The sequence below is a fragment of the Rhopalosiphum maidis genome, chromosome 2 (genome assembly GCF_003676215.2).
Source record: "Rhopalosiphum maidis isolate BTI-1 chromosome 2, ASM367621v3, whole genome shotgun sequence".
NCBI lineage: Eukaryota > Metazoa > Arthropoda > Insecta > Hemiptera > Aphididae > Rhopalosiphum > Rhopalosiphum maidis.
The window spans coordinates 55,710,340-55,726,745 of record NC_040878.1 but is presented as its reverse complement, the minus strand read 5'-3'; the positions used below and the strand labels follow the sequence as shown (position 1 = coordinate 55,726,745).

General features: G+C 25.2%; 2 protein-coding genes across 4 annotated transcripts; one reads left to right on the top strand and one right to left on the bottom strand.

Moving 5' to 3' along the window:
- Positions 1–1,832: 1,832 nt before the first annotated feature.
- Positions 1,833–3,810, bottom strand: LOC113554163. Of its 2 annotated transcripts, none has more exons than XM_026957884.1 (4): positions 3,505–3,810; positions 3,143–3,344; positions 2,898–3,074; positions 1,833–2,121 (listed from the first exon to the last, which is right to left on the bottom strand). In XM_026957884.1, exons 1-4 carry the CDS (start codon positions 3,608–3,610, stop codon positions 2,115–2,117), a joined length of 492 nt encoding a protein of 163 aa, XP_026813685.1. In that variant the 5' UTR covers positions 3,611–3,810; the 3' UTR covers positions 1,833–2,114. The 2 variants fall into 2 exon arrangements, with proteins under 2 accessions (XP_026813685.1, XP_026813684.1); XM_026957883.1 differs by having other exon boundaries at positions 1,914–2,207.
- A 1,502-nt stretch (positions 3,811–5,312) lies between these two features.
- Positions 5,313–15,570, top strand: LOC113552180 (integrator complex subunit 1). Of its 2 annotated transcripts, none has more exons than XM_026954917.1 (29): positions 5,313–5,875; positions 6,144–6,313; positions 6,634–6,900; positions 6,964–7,293; positions 7,350–7,546; positions 7,676–7,838; positions 7,901–8,149; positions 8,206–8,325; positions 8,437–8,683; positions 8,749–9,334; positions 9,408–9,603; positions 9,764–9,898; positions 9,978–10,253; positions 10,323–10,538; positions 10,624–10,793; positions 10,866–11,092; positions 11,171–11,280; positions 11,340–11,598; positions 11,782–11,936; positions 11,998–12,149; positions 12,337–12,466; positions 12,971–13,152; positions 13,216–13,334; positions 13,399–13,555; positions 13,611–13,800; positions 13,881–14,017; positions 14,089–14,231; positions 14,297–14,578; positions 14,798–15,570. In XM_026954917.1, the coding sequence occupies exons 1-29, from the start codon at positions 5,725–5,727 to the stop codon at positions 14,911–14,913; spliced, it is 5,832 nt and encodes a 1,943-aa protein (XP_026810718.1). In that variant the 5' UTR covers positions 5,313–5,724; the 3' UTR covers positions 14,914–15,570. The 2 variants fall into 2 exon arrangements, with proteins under 2 accessions (XP_026810718.1, XP_026810717.1); XM_026954916.1 differs by having other exon boundaries at positions 11,779–11,936.
- Positions 15,571–16,406: the final 836 nt, after the last annotated feature.

Below are 16,406 nucleotides of genomic sequence, written 5' to 3'. Positions count from 1 at the left end.
ATATATTAGATTTTTAAGTGTATAATAAAGTACTAACTGTGCTTAAAAAAAAAAAATTCATTAATGATCAATTATTATATACATCTAAATATTTTAGTTTGGACTTAGCTTAAAAAAAGTTATTATTTTAATGAAACATTAAATTAACCATTTAATTATCTTTCATTACAAGTATTGACATTTAAACTTGCTATGTCTAAAATAATAATTTATATTAAAATTTAGGAAGCTCATTCATCAAATTAAATGCACAGTAATAAAATATCAACCAAGACTTGTATTTGTTAGGGTTTTATATTATTATTTTTTAACTCTGTGATATCTCGAATGTTTTGCCCTAAATAAAAATTATTTGAAGACTGAAATTTGGACCATATATCCGTATATTTTTTTTTAATCAATAAAAATGTATAAATAAAAATAAAATACATTTCAACTTTTTTGCTCGGTGACAAAAAGTATGTAAATCGATATCATGATATTATGTACGCTGTGTTTTATATATGGGTTAGGCATTAGATTGATTAATAATTATAAATTATTATTATTATGATAAGGTTCTATGTTACTTTTTTAAAAATATTTTGTTAATAACAAATGTGTTGATATATTCAAGACTATTGCCATCTGCAGTTTATGTAATCAGCTTTAATAAATTTATTATGCTATTTGTAAAACAAAAAAAAAAATAGTAAATCCAACTCTCCTAAACATCTTAAATGATATTCTGATATCTCCATCAAACATGGGTCATATCTTTTAATAATTTAGTGTCATTGTTTAATAAATCAATGAAATTTAAATCCTTTTGGTAAATTAGACGCAGTTGCAACTTCCATATTTTTTTTTAATAAAATAATAATTGTTTTAGTTTGTGATTAGAATGGAATAGATAGTAAAAAATAGAATTTATTTTAGAAATATGTCTCGATTACTTACTCATAAGTTGAAATTCAAACTATTATGGTGAAATGCACCAAGAGGAAAAAATTCTAAGAATATGAACAACTTTTTTTCAGAAGAACTAATTTCAGTACACTGAAAATAAGCTATATGTCTATATATATCCTATATGTAAAGGTAATTCCTTTCCCTAAGACTTATCCTTATGAAAGAAGTATTGCATAAACAACCAGGCTATTAAGAATTTTTCAGATTATAAGTACTAAATAACTTATTACTTATTACTTACTTATTCTTCACTGAAAGTATTAGGTTGTTTTTTTTTTTTTTTGTAAAATATGAACCTACAAATTGTGTTTAAAAAAAAATGGCATGCACATTATATTATAGTGTAATAATGTGTAATTCAAAAATTCAAAAATGTTTATCTATATATTAATATGTGAAGAGAAAACTGTATCCCTTTTCAAACATATTGGGCACATGGAGGAATGAGAGATTTGATATAACTAAAATTTATAATATATAGAAAGTGTACAGAACAATAATTAATGCATATTTTATTAAATAAATTTAATTTAATATATGAAAATAGAAATATACCAGTACTATCTGTGTAGTAAAATAAAATTAAAAAATATATCTTTATTATATTATTGAGTAAATAAACTTTTAAAATTAAACATATTAAGTATTCAATTTGTTAAAGTATACAATTTTTGTACAATATTAATCAATAATTATTTAAATTATAATAAAAAGTTTAAAAGCTACAGTTATTACTTCTGAAATTAATATTTTAAAATATGAAGCTGTTTATAAACACTTATTATTATAATTACATTATGATTATAAGTTTTTGATTACAATATATTGTACAGTCTATAATCTATATAATATATTAAAACTAAAATAATTAGTTATTAGTGATAATATGGATTATGTTATTAAATATTATAAAAAATATGACCAACACAAATAACATAGGTAGAACACAAAAAAAATAAACATTAAAAGTTAAAAAATATATATTCATGTACTATTATGGATTAGTAGATACTTAATACATAAAAATAATAAGCTTTGTACATAAACTAAAACTATTAAAGAGTTCTTATTTGTTTAAATTACATTTTTTTGTATAATATTCGATACTTCTAGGAGTTCTATACTTTAAACACATATTTAAAGCTGCCCTTCCTTCTTCAGTTCTATAGTCTGAAATAAAGTCTGATATAAATAACGTAATAATATTTGACATTAGATTAATTTTTGAAATTTTCTTCATCAGCTTATTCTTTTTCCTATAAAATTCAGAACACTATTTTTAATTATCACATTTACTATATATAATTCAACATGACTAGATTTATTTAACACATGCAGAATTATTTGACATTCATAAATTATCAGGTTTGGAAAAAAACTATAAAAACCATTATAGAATATAATTAAGTAATTTGGTCGAAAATTGTATGTACTGGATAAGTTATAATTACAAACAAGCATTTTTGTGATAAAATACAATCAAACATAAAATATAAAATTTAATAAAAAAATATATAGTAGGTATATATTTTAACAGCATGCATTATTAAAGAACTATATAAATTATGCAACTTGGTATCATGTTATAGCAATATATTCTCCAGTGATATAATTAATAATAATACGTTTTCTTAGTTTATTTACACCAAACAGTCCAAACGGCAGTTAAAATATGGATACAAACAATTGACAAATGAAGTAATGGTATGATAACAAGTAACATATTAACCTGGCTAATTATTGGTAGGTACAAAAACAAAAAAATAAAATATATAAGGTATTAATAATAGAAGACAATCTAAATGTGTGTGACATGGCCTAAGTAATTAAGCTGAATTCGCAGCTCTAAGCATTTGATGTAGTATGTGATTATATCCGTATGATGTTATACTATTTTTATTTTAACTAACAGTAATATATATGAATTTTCAATCTATCAAACTTACTTGTTTGTATCAGTTTCATTTAATAGAGTGATATTTGATTCGTTAACACTATTCAAAACATTGGCATATACCTTGAATGAATTTATGTATGAAGTAAAGCTATCATAAGAATCTACAGAAAGATTTTTAATACTTGAATTAGTTTCAATTAAACTCCGCAAGTGATCTTTAAGTAGTCTACAAACAAAAAATATAAATTAATATTGATAAAGGTAAAATCAAATAATTTAATTAATATGTATTACTTTAAAAAAAAATGGTCTTTGTCATTGTAATTTAAATTGGTTTTTAAACGAGTTGCATACATATTCATGGAATAAATACCATAAGTACAAGCATATTCTAAAAGGTGAAGTTCCAGCATGATAAATGATTGAAGGTCATTAGATGAAAACTGATTTTCTGATTGAGTATCTTTGGACCCATATGCTGTTTGAGAGTTAAGGTCTGAAAAATATATTGTACAATAGTAAGTGTTTTGTTTCGGTATAAAATTAAACATGTTTCAATGACATGACGTACACTGAAATAATAAAGTTAAATGCATATCTTTCTCAGACAAAAGAATCATGTTAATCGTGAATACACAACGAATAATTAATTTTACCTATATCATATTTAGCTCTTAAGAAAAAATATCTAGATTTCAGTAAATCAAGTAAATGAACTGCTCGATCAATGTCTTCAGTTACTTTTTCCAGCTCTGAACTCATAATGCTTTTGGTTAATGCAATTTTTATTTTCTGGGAAAAGATAGTTATTACTTATATAAGTGTATCATTTATTTACTAGAATAAAGTAAATAGCGGAACAACGTACAAAAAAACAAAATATATAATAATTAATAAGTATTAATAAATAAATAATAATATAGTTATAGCCTATTCTATAATCACTGTATAAAAAAAAGTCAGCATTGTCGTTTGACTTTAAATTGTCGGTATTTTTTATAGACAAAGTATGTGATAAGAATTTTGAATTTCGTACCAACCTATGAAATCAAAAAACGTATAAATGATGATAGCTAATGTAATCAATGAACGTCGGACGATAACCAATCAACGTTCAACGATTGTCTACACTTCTACAATTGGACAAGTTTGGTAGTTATTAGCATTGATTATAAATAGAATTTATAACTTTTTTTTTCCTTGTTTGGACCGGCGGCGCTGTGGGAGCTGCTTTCACATTACTTCCACGGCACCGCCATCGTTTATTGGATTCAATAATAAATTATTTGTTATAATGGTGGCAGTCGGAAAAGTCCCCGCGACTTCAACTTAGTTATTTTTAACTTTGGTTTTCTAGGACTCTAGCACCTGTAACTATTAAATCCTAATTACTCTCGTGTGGCCATGTCTATATGACTATAAAATAGTTTTAATATTTAAATAAATAACTTAGTTATTTTCATATTGTTGTAAATAATTTATAAATATTGATTAATAATACCATTGAGTATTTGTAATCTATGATAATACGTATAAATACAATTTATGAGGGATTTTTTATGAAAATTTCAAGCATTTTTATTTAGCAAAAATTTTTTTATCAACATTCATAGACTAAAAAAAAAAAATTTCAAATGTCAATAAATAACTCAAAACAAGTTAAAATATTTTTTAAATATTATTATGACGTATAGATATTTATCAATTTATCATATAACTATTTGGGAAACATTTCAAATGTCTATTTGTATAATAAATAGATACCTAAATATATTATACCTTTATATAGGTTATTCATTTTTTAATTATTACTTAATATCAATGTAATCTATGGAGAAATAGTTATTTTACGAGTTAATATGCAATGTTATAAGAATTTGAATTTCTAATAAAAATTGCTTTTAATAAAGATTTAAAAACATACATAGAAGAATAGAAGATAGAACCTCTAAACCAATTAAAATTTCAATTCTTAGATGATGAAAAAATAATTGTTTATGAATTTCTAATTCTAAAAAAAAATCCTAGATTTTACGAATTTCGTCGACATTTTTAGTTTGATAAATTAATAACTTTTCCAACGTCTGTATTATGACCTAAAGCATTGATCATAGAATAGAGCGAATAGACCATTCTAGTGTTATTTTAGAATAGTCTAATTTAATATTCTATAACCAATGATCTAAATTTTAAAGCACGAGCGCCTGACCTATTCTAAGGTACAAGTGTATCACATACATAGTAGTATTAAGTATTTAAGTATAACTTAATTCGTGTGTATCACACCTATACTACACTTTATAACTATAAGATATGAGATATCTATATCTATTATCTATTTAGAAATCTGTGGTATCCACGGTTTAAGATCTATCTTAAACCGTGGTGGTATCACATCCTTCTCTTATCAGTGAAATAATTGAATACTTGAATTGTTTGTTTATTGCACGGAAATATTAAGATAATATTCAGTGGTTATGTACTCATACTACAATTCAGTATTTAGCAATGTAGCAACAAATTGAACAAATTATCACTTGACATTTGCGTACCTCTCCGTGATTTGTGAAGTGTGATATTTTAGCCATGTACAGCCTACAAAGCGTCAAAACTAATAACCACTCCATGTATAGTATCTAATATTAAATTGTACGCTTTATATGGTACAATTGATACAATCAAGTATTTATTGTTTGCCGGCTAGTGTACTTGGTGTTGTGGTGCTCCTACGAGTCCTACGTATAGCTGTGTTCTTATAACTTAACAAGTTACAATCATTGAATCATACGACGTACTTCATTCAGCCGTTCAGCATTAGCTGCGGCCTGCATGTTGCATATATTATTATAAATTGAAGTAGCACTTATTCGTCTAATATGAGTCGTGGAGGGAAATCGAAAAATGCATACCTGCCTGGAGATTTGGTGGCATTGGGTTCGAAAAATAGTCGAGTCGAACCAAATCCACAAGAGAAACGTGGTAGTAATATTTTATTACATAGAAAGTTAATGGAATCAACTTTATCTGGTAAGTTTTTTAATTGTCTTGAGTTTGACGCAACGATAATCACGTCACCAGATGACAATATGATTGTAAAAGCGAGTATTTGTTCAAATCAAATTTTTGGTTTTTATACAATTCGTAAAATATCATATGTGACTGTCATTGATGTGTTTATTTATAAAATACAAAACTCATTATTTTATTTAAGTATTATATTACTAATAAAACACGTCATAATTATTCAATACCTATGGCATTTAGTACTAACATGTTTTTATAATTTTAAATTTAGATAGAAAAAGAACTGGACCCCCTATAGCTGCTATACCTAGTAAAAAGCCTAAACATGCAGGTTCTAGTCATAGTTCATTTGCTTGGGAACAGATGTGTATTGAGGTCGATTCCGTTGACTTAATTGAATCATTAAATTATTCAATTCAAAATCAAGAAAATCTTAAAGCTGTAAGTGTATAATTAAATTAATTCAGAATATGTATAATGTGAATATAACATATTATGTGAAATATTTGATTATTTTTATTTAAATTTAAATTTATATAGTATATTTAATTATTAAATTTTTTTTTTACTATTTATTATTATCAAATTAATATACAAATCTTTAGTATTTATCTTATATATTTTATTTGACATAAATACAAACAAAATTTGTAAACCTCATTTTTGTGCATTTGTTAAATGTTCATGGTTGACACAATTCTTTTCATTAAGTAATGCATTAAATTATTATATTTATTTAATTATGTATAATTTAATTTTAGATTGGATTACTTTTTGGAGCTTTTAAAATCATGCATACCCAGCGATTAAAACCAGAATTATTTTGGAGTTTATTAATTGCTGCTCGTCAATTTCCTACATTATTTCATAATGAAGAAATTATAAATGCTTTGTGCTCCATCCTTACATGTCATTCAGTTGCTTCAACTAAACAGCGTCAATATAACATAGTAGCTGCAGTTACTTCTGTTAATTTATTAATGGCATCACACGATAAATTGGTTCTTTGGCCAGAAGCATTTGTTAAAGTAATTTCTTAAAATCTGGATATACTATTTTTATAAGTAATATTATTATTTATTTATTTTAAGGTTTTTGTTGAAGATTCAATGGGAGAACGTCTGTGGGTAGATAATGAAGAATGTCGTTATTTTGTTGAAAACTTGAAAATTAGTTTAAATACACGTACTTCGCCTTTTATTCCTTTGGATTTTTTGGATACTATGAGTACAACCGAAACAGCGTTATTGTTACCAGATTCTAATGAAGTTTCTATTGTGTCAAGATATGGGGCAAATCAAACAGTTATTGAAAATATATTTTTAGATGTTGCCAAAGAATATTTAATCAGAAGACAATCAACTGAAGGAATATCCAGGAATTTATTAAAATTATTATCTGTTGCTGCTGGAATTTTGGAGGTTAGCTATTACAATTTATATTGTTTTATTATGAATGCTACAAATTTTAATTTTAGATTCGGGTTATGGTTGCTGGAAAATTGGAAGTTTGGTTACAAAATGCTAAGCTTGTACGACCAGCCCAAGAATTACTTTTAGCAGTTTGTGTTAACTGTACATCACGCACTCAAAGAGATTTTGATGTTATTTCAACTATTGTCAAAATGAGATTAAAAACAAAAGCTATGGGTAACTTTTATGTATCATGTATCAAGTAAGTGAAATTTATTTATTTTTATTATTATTAATTAATTTTCAATTATTTAATTTTAATTTTTACAAACAACTAGAATTGGAGTCAGAAATTTCACAATATTATCACTTAATTTTTATTTTTTTTCAGAGAGTTGATTACAGCAAATCCAAATAATTTGCCAGTTATATTAAAAAATGTAGTTTATAATGAAATGTCCACTTCACGGAATACAAATAATATGGCAATTTTTCAAGTTATTTTTAAAGCTGAACCAGATTCAAGTGCAATTCTTTTAGCTGATATTTTTCAGGTTTGATTCTTAAAATGCTTTAGAATTATTTAATTGTACTAATAATCTGAATTCATAATTAGGAATTATTAATATTACGAGATGATTATTTGAGACCACTACGTGGACTTTTAAGAGAAATATCTCGCCAAGTTCGAACTGATTTCAACTTTTTGACCTTTTCTCAAGGTCTTTTAAATGCCAAAGAGCCAATAAACCAATCTCCCGAAGTTAAGGATAGAGTTTTTGCTGGAATTATAGATCTCTTAACGTTGTGTATTTTTCTAACTGTGTACCCATATATGCGTTCAGAACGAAAAGATGTTGTACAGGTAAAAATAAATAATAAAATTTATTTTATGTAAGAAATAACTATTTGTATTTTTAGTTTGAAAAAATGCAAAACATTATAGCAAAAATTCAACAGGATGGTGTTGTATGGCTCCAAGGTATTGCTTTAAGTGCTTATCGGCCTGCTCCTACTGACTATGTTCATGCATTACACAAAGTATATATTTTATTTATTATTTATACAATTTTTTTACTTACCTTTTTTATTTATATTGCATAGTTTTTGTTAATATAGTATAATGTTTTAAGTTTTATTTCATGATTTTAGATACTATTAATGGAAGCACCTGAACAGTATTACAAATTAGAAAGTTGGCCTCCTGAGCAAGATAGAACAACAATATTTAGAATTGCTACAGAAGTACCATTGTTACAAGGTACAGTTTTAACAATACTTATGATGGGATTGTCAAAAGAACATCCTTTGAATTCGCCAGACGCCTTGGAATTGATGGATCAATTAGTAAAACGTGCTGCTTCACTACAAGTGTATCAAAATTCTAATATTATTAGAGGTAATATTTTATATATATATATTCTCTTAAAATGTGTTTATGTTAATTAACCATACTATTTTTAGCTGACAAATACGAATTATTTGAAATGTTATTGGATTTATGTGAATATCATCATCCTGATAAAATAGAGTTACCATTGGGATATACACCTCCACAATTAGCCATATCAAATTTGTATTGGAAAACATGGTTGATAATGTTAATATATTGTGCTCATATACCATTAGTTTTTGGAACTCTAGCTTGCCGAAAATATCCAATGTTAAGAATGTTTATAGAGATGTGTATCACAAATAATTTTTCTTTTCCTCCATTCCTGGAAGATCTTCAGCTGCAATCACTTGAAAAACAAAAAATACTTGAATTTGAATCATACTTGGCTGCAGCTTCTACAAAAGTTACAATTACTGAACAAACAAGCTTACTGTTAAGTCAACTTATGGGCATGGACCCAAAAGGTCCACCTAGGCGTCCACCATCATCTATTTTAGAACAATTAAGAGTCATGAATACTAACTTACGTATTGGCCATTTGCTTTGCCGATCAAGAGACCCAGATTTTCTTTTGGACATCATTCAACGTCAGGGAACTTCACAATCAATGCCTTGGCTGGCTGATTTAGTAAATTCATCTGAAGGATCATTAAAGTAAATATAAATTCAAAATTATTTTATGATTGCTAATAATTGTAATTTTGTCATTAAATTATTGAATTTTTAGTCATTTACCTGTTCAGTGTTTATGTGAGTTTTTATTGAGTCCAAGTTGTCGACAACAAGGTAAATTTAATCAATTACTAAATCATCTGAAAAAGCTTTTAATGCATCCAGAAACTGATCCAATAATAAGTTGTGAAGTTTTGGAGTATTTTTTGAGACGCTTAAGTTCTCCAACTAGTAGGCAACACGCTATTTTAGTAAGTAAAAATACAAATTTAAAACATTGTTAAATAAATATTAGTTTTTAGATATTGATTTTGATTAAAATTATTTTTTTTTTCAATTTCATGTTCTTATTTCTTTACTAATTATATTTATAAATCTGTTAAAACTAATATTTAATGTTAATTTTCAAAGGGTTTAAAATTACTATTAAATGCAACTGACGATAAAGTTATTGACATTGATAAAGTAATTGAATCAAAAACTGATGTTTCGTGGTTATTAACAAGTCTACCACAACTTCCAAATTTTCCTGCTTTTAAGTCCCAGGTAAGAATCATAATTTATTGCTAAGTTCTGAGCTCAACAAAGTGATTTTTTAATTATTTGTCTACTTCAATATTTTTAGATTGTTATTGCTCTGAGACAAGCTTGTCAAGTAGAAAATGACCCGCATTTAATAACGGCTTATTTGACGTTTCTGGCTGAGCGGACATCTGATGTGGACAAGGCAGATAGTTTAACTAATGAGCAGCTTACTGACATGGTACTTGATATGGCACAATTAATTGTCGAACGAAGTACAGTTATGGCTGCAGTTCTACCTGTGTCAACGGATACAGTTACTGTGTTCAATATTGCCTTAAATTCTTTAGTTAATATATTTTACACATTTCTAAACAGGGTTAGTCAATTTTTTCAGTTTAATTTTTAATTTATTGATTTATTAATTAATGTTAATTATTTATGTTAGGCTAGAGAACCTTGTCGTCAAAATCATCCTTGGTCAGAGAATCAAGATCAAATTCTCGTAACATGGCCAGGTGGTCAGGAATGCACTTTGCACATTTTGGTTGTACATGCTATGATTATATTGTTAACTTATGGCCCTCAGTGTATTCACGATCCATTGAAATTTGATCATTTGTTAGAAGCTTGGTTTCCAATAGATAGAAAACAAATGCCTAAAGTAAATCTATAATTTTCTATTTAAATAAATTGTTTAAATATTGTTTACTAGCTATTCAACAAAGCAACTGTTTTTTTTTTTACAGGCTTATTTAGTTGATACATCAGAAGAAGCATTACTAATACCTGATTGGCTTAAGCTGCGTATGATTAGGTCTAGAGTTCCTAGGCTTGTTGAAGAAGCATTAACTGACCTTGAACCACCTCAATTAATATTATTTATTCAATCATTTGGGATACCAGTTGCATCAATGAGGTAAATATCATAATATTGAATTTGATAACCCTTAATTTTTTTTTGAAATATGTAAATTAAAATTGAATTTAGCAAATTATTGGAAATATTGGACAAAGCTGTATGTCACGATCCAGAAGCCATTAAAGCTGCTGTTATGGATAAAGCTTATATGGTTCAACTAGTTCAAGTACAGCAAAGACGTGGAGCACAAGGAGGTCAAATATTCTCATCAGTATTAACATTAAATGAGGAATCAACAATGATGGAAGTAGAAGAAAAAGTACAATTGACTAATAAAAAAAAGTTATCAATAAAAGGTATTTAATTTTGTAAATAAGTATTTTAATCATATTATCATTTAAATATAAATATAACTAATAATTTTACTATTTTAGACAACTCAATTAATGTATTAGAAAAGAGTAAAAATGTAAATGTTGATTTAATCATTTCAAATCTTTTTACTTCTAAGATGGAGGGTGAAGAATTTTTATTTTTGTTGCAAGTATGTTAACCAATTTCATAATTTTACTTCACATATATTTTAATTTTTAATGTTTTTAGTCACTATCACAAGATTTAAAATCATTAGCTCAAAATTGTATGATTGCAATGTTCAAAAATATGTTAAGAAGTAAAGTGTATCTGCGTTCTGTTGTGGCTAATGAAAATATAACTTGCCATTTACTTAAAGTGTTAATGACAAAATGTGGCTACAACAAAATATTAATGTCTATTGTTAAATTGATACTTGTTCAATTGAATGTGAAGAAAAAACAAAATAATTTGCGTATGATTATAACAAATTATAAAAACAAATATGGTTTGTTATTTGATTTTTTCATGAAATAATTATTGCAATTTAGCTTATAAGCAAGTTTTTTTCAATGTAATTTATGTTTTGTTTAAAAACAAAAATCCTAATAATTTTTTTGAAGCTAAACTGCAGTTGCTTTTTTTTTATCCTTTGGTATTTGATTGTCTAATTTAAATTTGAATTTAGTAGAAAAAAATAAAAAACCACCTCAAAAACGTAAAAAAACAAATGAATCAGAATTGATGGAAGTTGATAATTTAATTAAAGGACAAAAACGTTCACTTTTTGTAGATCTACCAAAAGAAATTGAATTAAAAATATCTGATTTAACAATTGATCAACAGGTAACATATCATTAAAATTTCAATATAAAATTTAAATTACTACTTCATGTTGTTTACTTAGGTTAATATGTTGTTTTCAAAGACAACTTGTGATAAGTGGAATTCTGTAAGAAAATGCAGACCATACTTATTAACTTTGCTCAATCACCATATGAATTGGTCATCGTTGGAATGTGTCTTAGATATTTTATTGCAGCTAAATAATGTTGAAAAGTTAGTTTCTAGGTTTTCATATTTTAACATTAATATTAACATTAAAATATTGATAAATAATATTTTTTTCATTATATTTATATTAATAAAAATATTTTAATTAAAACTTTAAATGCTACTATTGAATAATTTATGAAATTTTAAAGTTAAATTTGTATGTTTTAATTATTTTTTCTTTTCCTTTTAGATTTGAACCTTCATCAGTTCTTGACTTAATAACAGCTATTACGACAAATCCAAAATTATGGCAAGGTAGAGAAATGAATGCTTCTAAAAATAGATCAAATGAAGGATTAGTGTTATTGAACCATGATCAGGTAAACTATTTTTCTGTTAAATTAATTCAACTAAATAATTTGATTGGAAAACTTTAGAAATTCTATCGGCAGATGGTTTTTCTCTATTTATAATAAAATAATTAATTACATTTACTTATTATACTAAATGCATATAATTGCATAGATATATTATTCAAAATGCATATTGTTGTATAGATATATGATATTTCAAGTTAAAAATAAATTATTTTTGATATTTTTGAATGAAGTTGATAGTAAATGTTAAAATATGTATTTATGTAGTTCTAAATTGAAAATATTTAATGCTTTTAACTTTTTAAGTATTTAATTTAAATTTTTCACGTTTGGTAATGCAAGGATAATTCATTTTATTTTAATTTAATAAAATAATATAGTTTAAAAGAAAATGTATTTTTACTTTATTCTTATCATGTACTAACAAAATAGTTAATGCCTTTCATGCAATTGTTTGTTTATCATAATTTACAGTATAAAAATATAATTATTATTTTCTTTTTTAAGCTCACAGCATTGTTATTGTATATGATTGAAGAATGTAAAGTAAAAAATGAAGATCCAAGTATAACTTGGACAGAGTTATCTGTATTCATGCTAACCAAGTTATCAGTGATATTAAAAAACTGTTTGGCCAAAAATGACTGTGTCCAAATCTTCCACAATATTTATTTAAAATATATTAATAGGTAATTTAGTAGACTATTGGTATATTCATCTAGAATTCATCAATCTTATTATGGTTTTTTCAGTTCAAACATTGCAGTGTTTAAACAGATTTTAAGTCTTGTGTACACTAATGATCCAAACATCATTAGTAAATTACAATATTATGATATGGATAGCTTTTTGGATCCAGTAATTATAAAAGGTATACATCAGTCTTGGCATATGATCGATTCATTAATGTTTAAAATTGTTTTTAATTCTAATAGAAAGTGAAGGATGTGCTTTGGATTCAATTTCACACACTGTTGTGTCATCAATCGTATCCACTAAAATTAAAAGGGACAAAGAATTGAATAAAAAAATATATGACTATGAAATACTAGCTAAGCGATTATGTACAACTCATCCTCTTCTGTTCCTAAGGTAATAAATTATAATTGATTTTATATGTGCTTGTTTTTATTCATTTTTATTTTAGGGTATTTGAGCTATTATCAGCACCATTGCGTCGATGTTGTTATCTCGAGTTTAGAGCAATGAAATCTGGCCATCTTTTATTGCTCAATAATATTCTTGATTTATTAGAAAGTTTAGAGCCAACAGTATATTTTTCATTTTACACAGACGCTCTTCACAAACTTTTGGGAATTTTCCTGACCATTATCAGTGTAACTATTTTAGTTAATTTTATAAAGTATACAATTTTACCATACTATATTTACATCTATTGAATATTTTTATTTTTAAGAATAATTTAAACGTAAGTGCTGCTAGAAAAGAATTTAATACACTTTTAACAAAATTTGGTAACCGAGTACACAGCTATATCGCTGCAAATTCACAAGATGCTATGATTTTTATTAAATCAAATATTATGTGGTTTGGGTAAATATTATTTCATTAAAATTTAGTATTTTATACATGCAATTTAAGTAATTGAATTATTTTTTTCCCAGCAATATCATTGAAAGATACAAAACTATTGGAAACCTGAATTTACTAATTAGTCAAAATGACCAAGTTATTGTATTGCAGCCACCAAATGAAACATCAAACGATTTGCCATATGACCATTTCTTTAGTTGTTTTAAAGACTCTGGTAATTTAAATCGCAAATTTTATATAGTACATTAACATTAATCATTAATTATTCATATGTTAAAGATTCTGCAAATAATTTATTATCTGATATGGAACGTTCTGCATATCGTAGTAATAGAGCATTGGAGCCATTTTTAAATAAAGTCACTTCATTGATCAGGAATCCTAGTTCACATTTACGTTTACCATCTCTTGGATTATTATTGCATTATTTACAGTTTAACAATAGTAACTTGTCTACAAACTCTGTGTTGGTACCAGCGATACTGAGTGCACTATTATCTGATGATGATGAAGTTTCTAGCACGATAAGAAACCATATTGATTCTTTGTCAATGTCTAGAGGTAAATTATCTATATATGTTATTCATTCCACGTTTCTATTTGTACCAATTTTTGGCTGATGTTGGCCTGTTTTATTTTAATTATTTAAAAAAAAAAAAATTTCTTTTCTTTTCTTTTACGAGTTGTCTTATTTATACAATTTTTACTTTTAATTTTAGATTGATTATTGAATTTTTTATTATAAAAAATACTTAATACTCAATGTCAAATTATTTTCAGAAATGGCATTGTCTTTGCTACTGGAAACATTCAAAGTTGGCATATACAAAAGTTTGAACACAACTCCAATGATTACAAAAACAATTTCTACAATGAATCTTCAGTCTGGATGTTGAATTTATGTATGTAATTGTATTATGTGCTTAAGTTTTAACCGAGTTTTCTTGGTGTATATTTTTTTATGTGTGATAATACATAAACGTTTAGCTACCAATATAAAAAGTACTGATTTTGTGTAAAGTTTGTAAAAAGAGACAATAAAAATAATTTTAAATGACATTCAATAACATAAGAATAAGAAATTGGAGGATTTTTTCTAGGAAAGGATTTAAGTATTAAATCTCAATCATAAATAGTTTAAAACAGTTAAGGAAAGAAAAAAAATAGTTAAAAATGAATATTTGTATTATTTTATTACTTTTAATATTTATTTATATTGAAGCTTAATAATGTATAATCATAATTCATTTATTTTTAATTATACAATCAGTTGTTGTATTACAAACACTAAGTTATCTACTGTGAAAAGGTAGTTTTTTTCTGTTATTTTATATACTTATAATAGTAAAATTATATACAATATTATGTTATGTGTTACATTTTTAATTTTGTTTCTTTGATGGCAGGAAGGTATGTATGACAGATGACCTCTTTTTATTGTAATCACAAATAACAGGTGTTTTGATATTGGTATGTTTGTACTCTTAAGTAAAAGTGTAAAATAGTATATATTTTTTAATAATTAATAAATAATTTTTGATTCATTATCTTTTTTATGTAACAATTATTTAAAAAACATGTTACATTTTATCTTGATTCAGACAATCAATTTGTTAAAGCTGAATATATTGTTCAATTGTTGTCTGGTGTTAAAATTTAATAATGCATTTTAGATCTTTTTAGGAAAGTTTAATTACATCTTTTTTTATCATTATTGCATTATGAGTTTTAGCATTGAGTATTAATTGTAATTATGCTAGATTTTCATTTTTAATATTCATTAAATATTATGTCCACTATTCATAACATTAAGTCTAAACAATAACTGTCAAGATAAAAATGTTTAAAATGTTAAAATTAAATAAAAAAAAACATGCAATTACACATGGGTTGACAATTTTGTATTAAATACATTAAACATTTCTAATTTGATTATACAATAGGAATTATGGATGTAAAAAATATGACATGAAGTATTTTTAATCAATATTTATTATTATGTCTACTTACTAAACTACAAAAATGTATAAACGGTAAGACTAAACAGTATTTTTAGTACAATATAGTTAATATTATTAATGGTTGATATGGTATTCAACTAATGAGACTATAAAATTAATATTAAGGTACAAACAGCATTAAAATAAGATAACACATTTGACATGGGATGAAAATAATAGTTCTAAGTGAAAAATCTAAATAATAATAAATTTAATTATATTCTAGTAATTAATATTACTAATAAATGATCTACAATTGGAAATGTATATTATATTATTATACTACTTAATATCCTTTTATCCTTAAGAATAACTTCATACAATTAATGATACCATGACACAATTTTCATTTATTAACATTTAAATTTTGTAATATTTTAGGTTTAAGC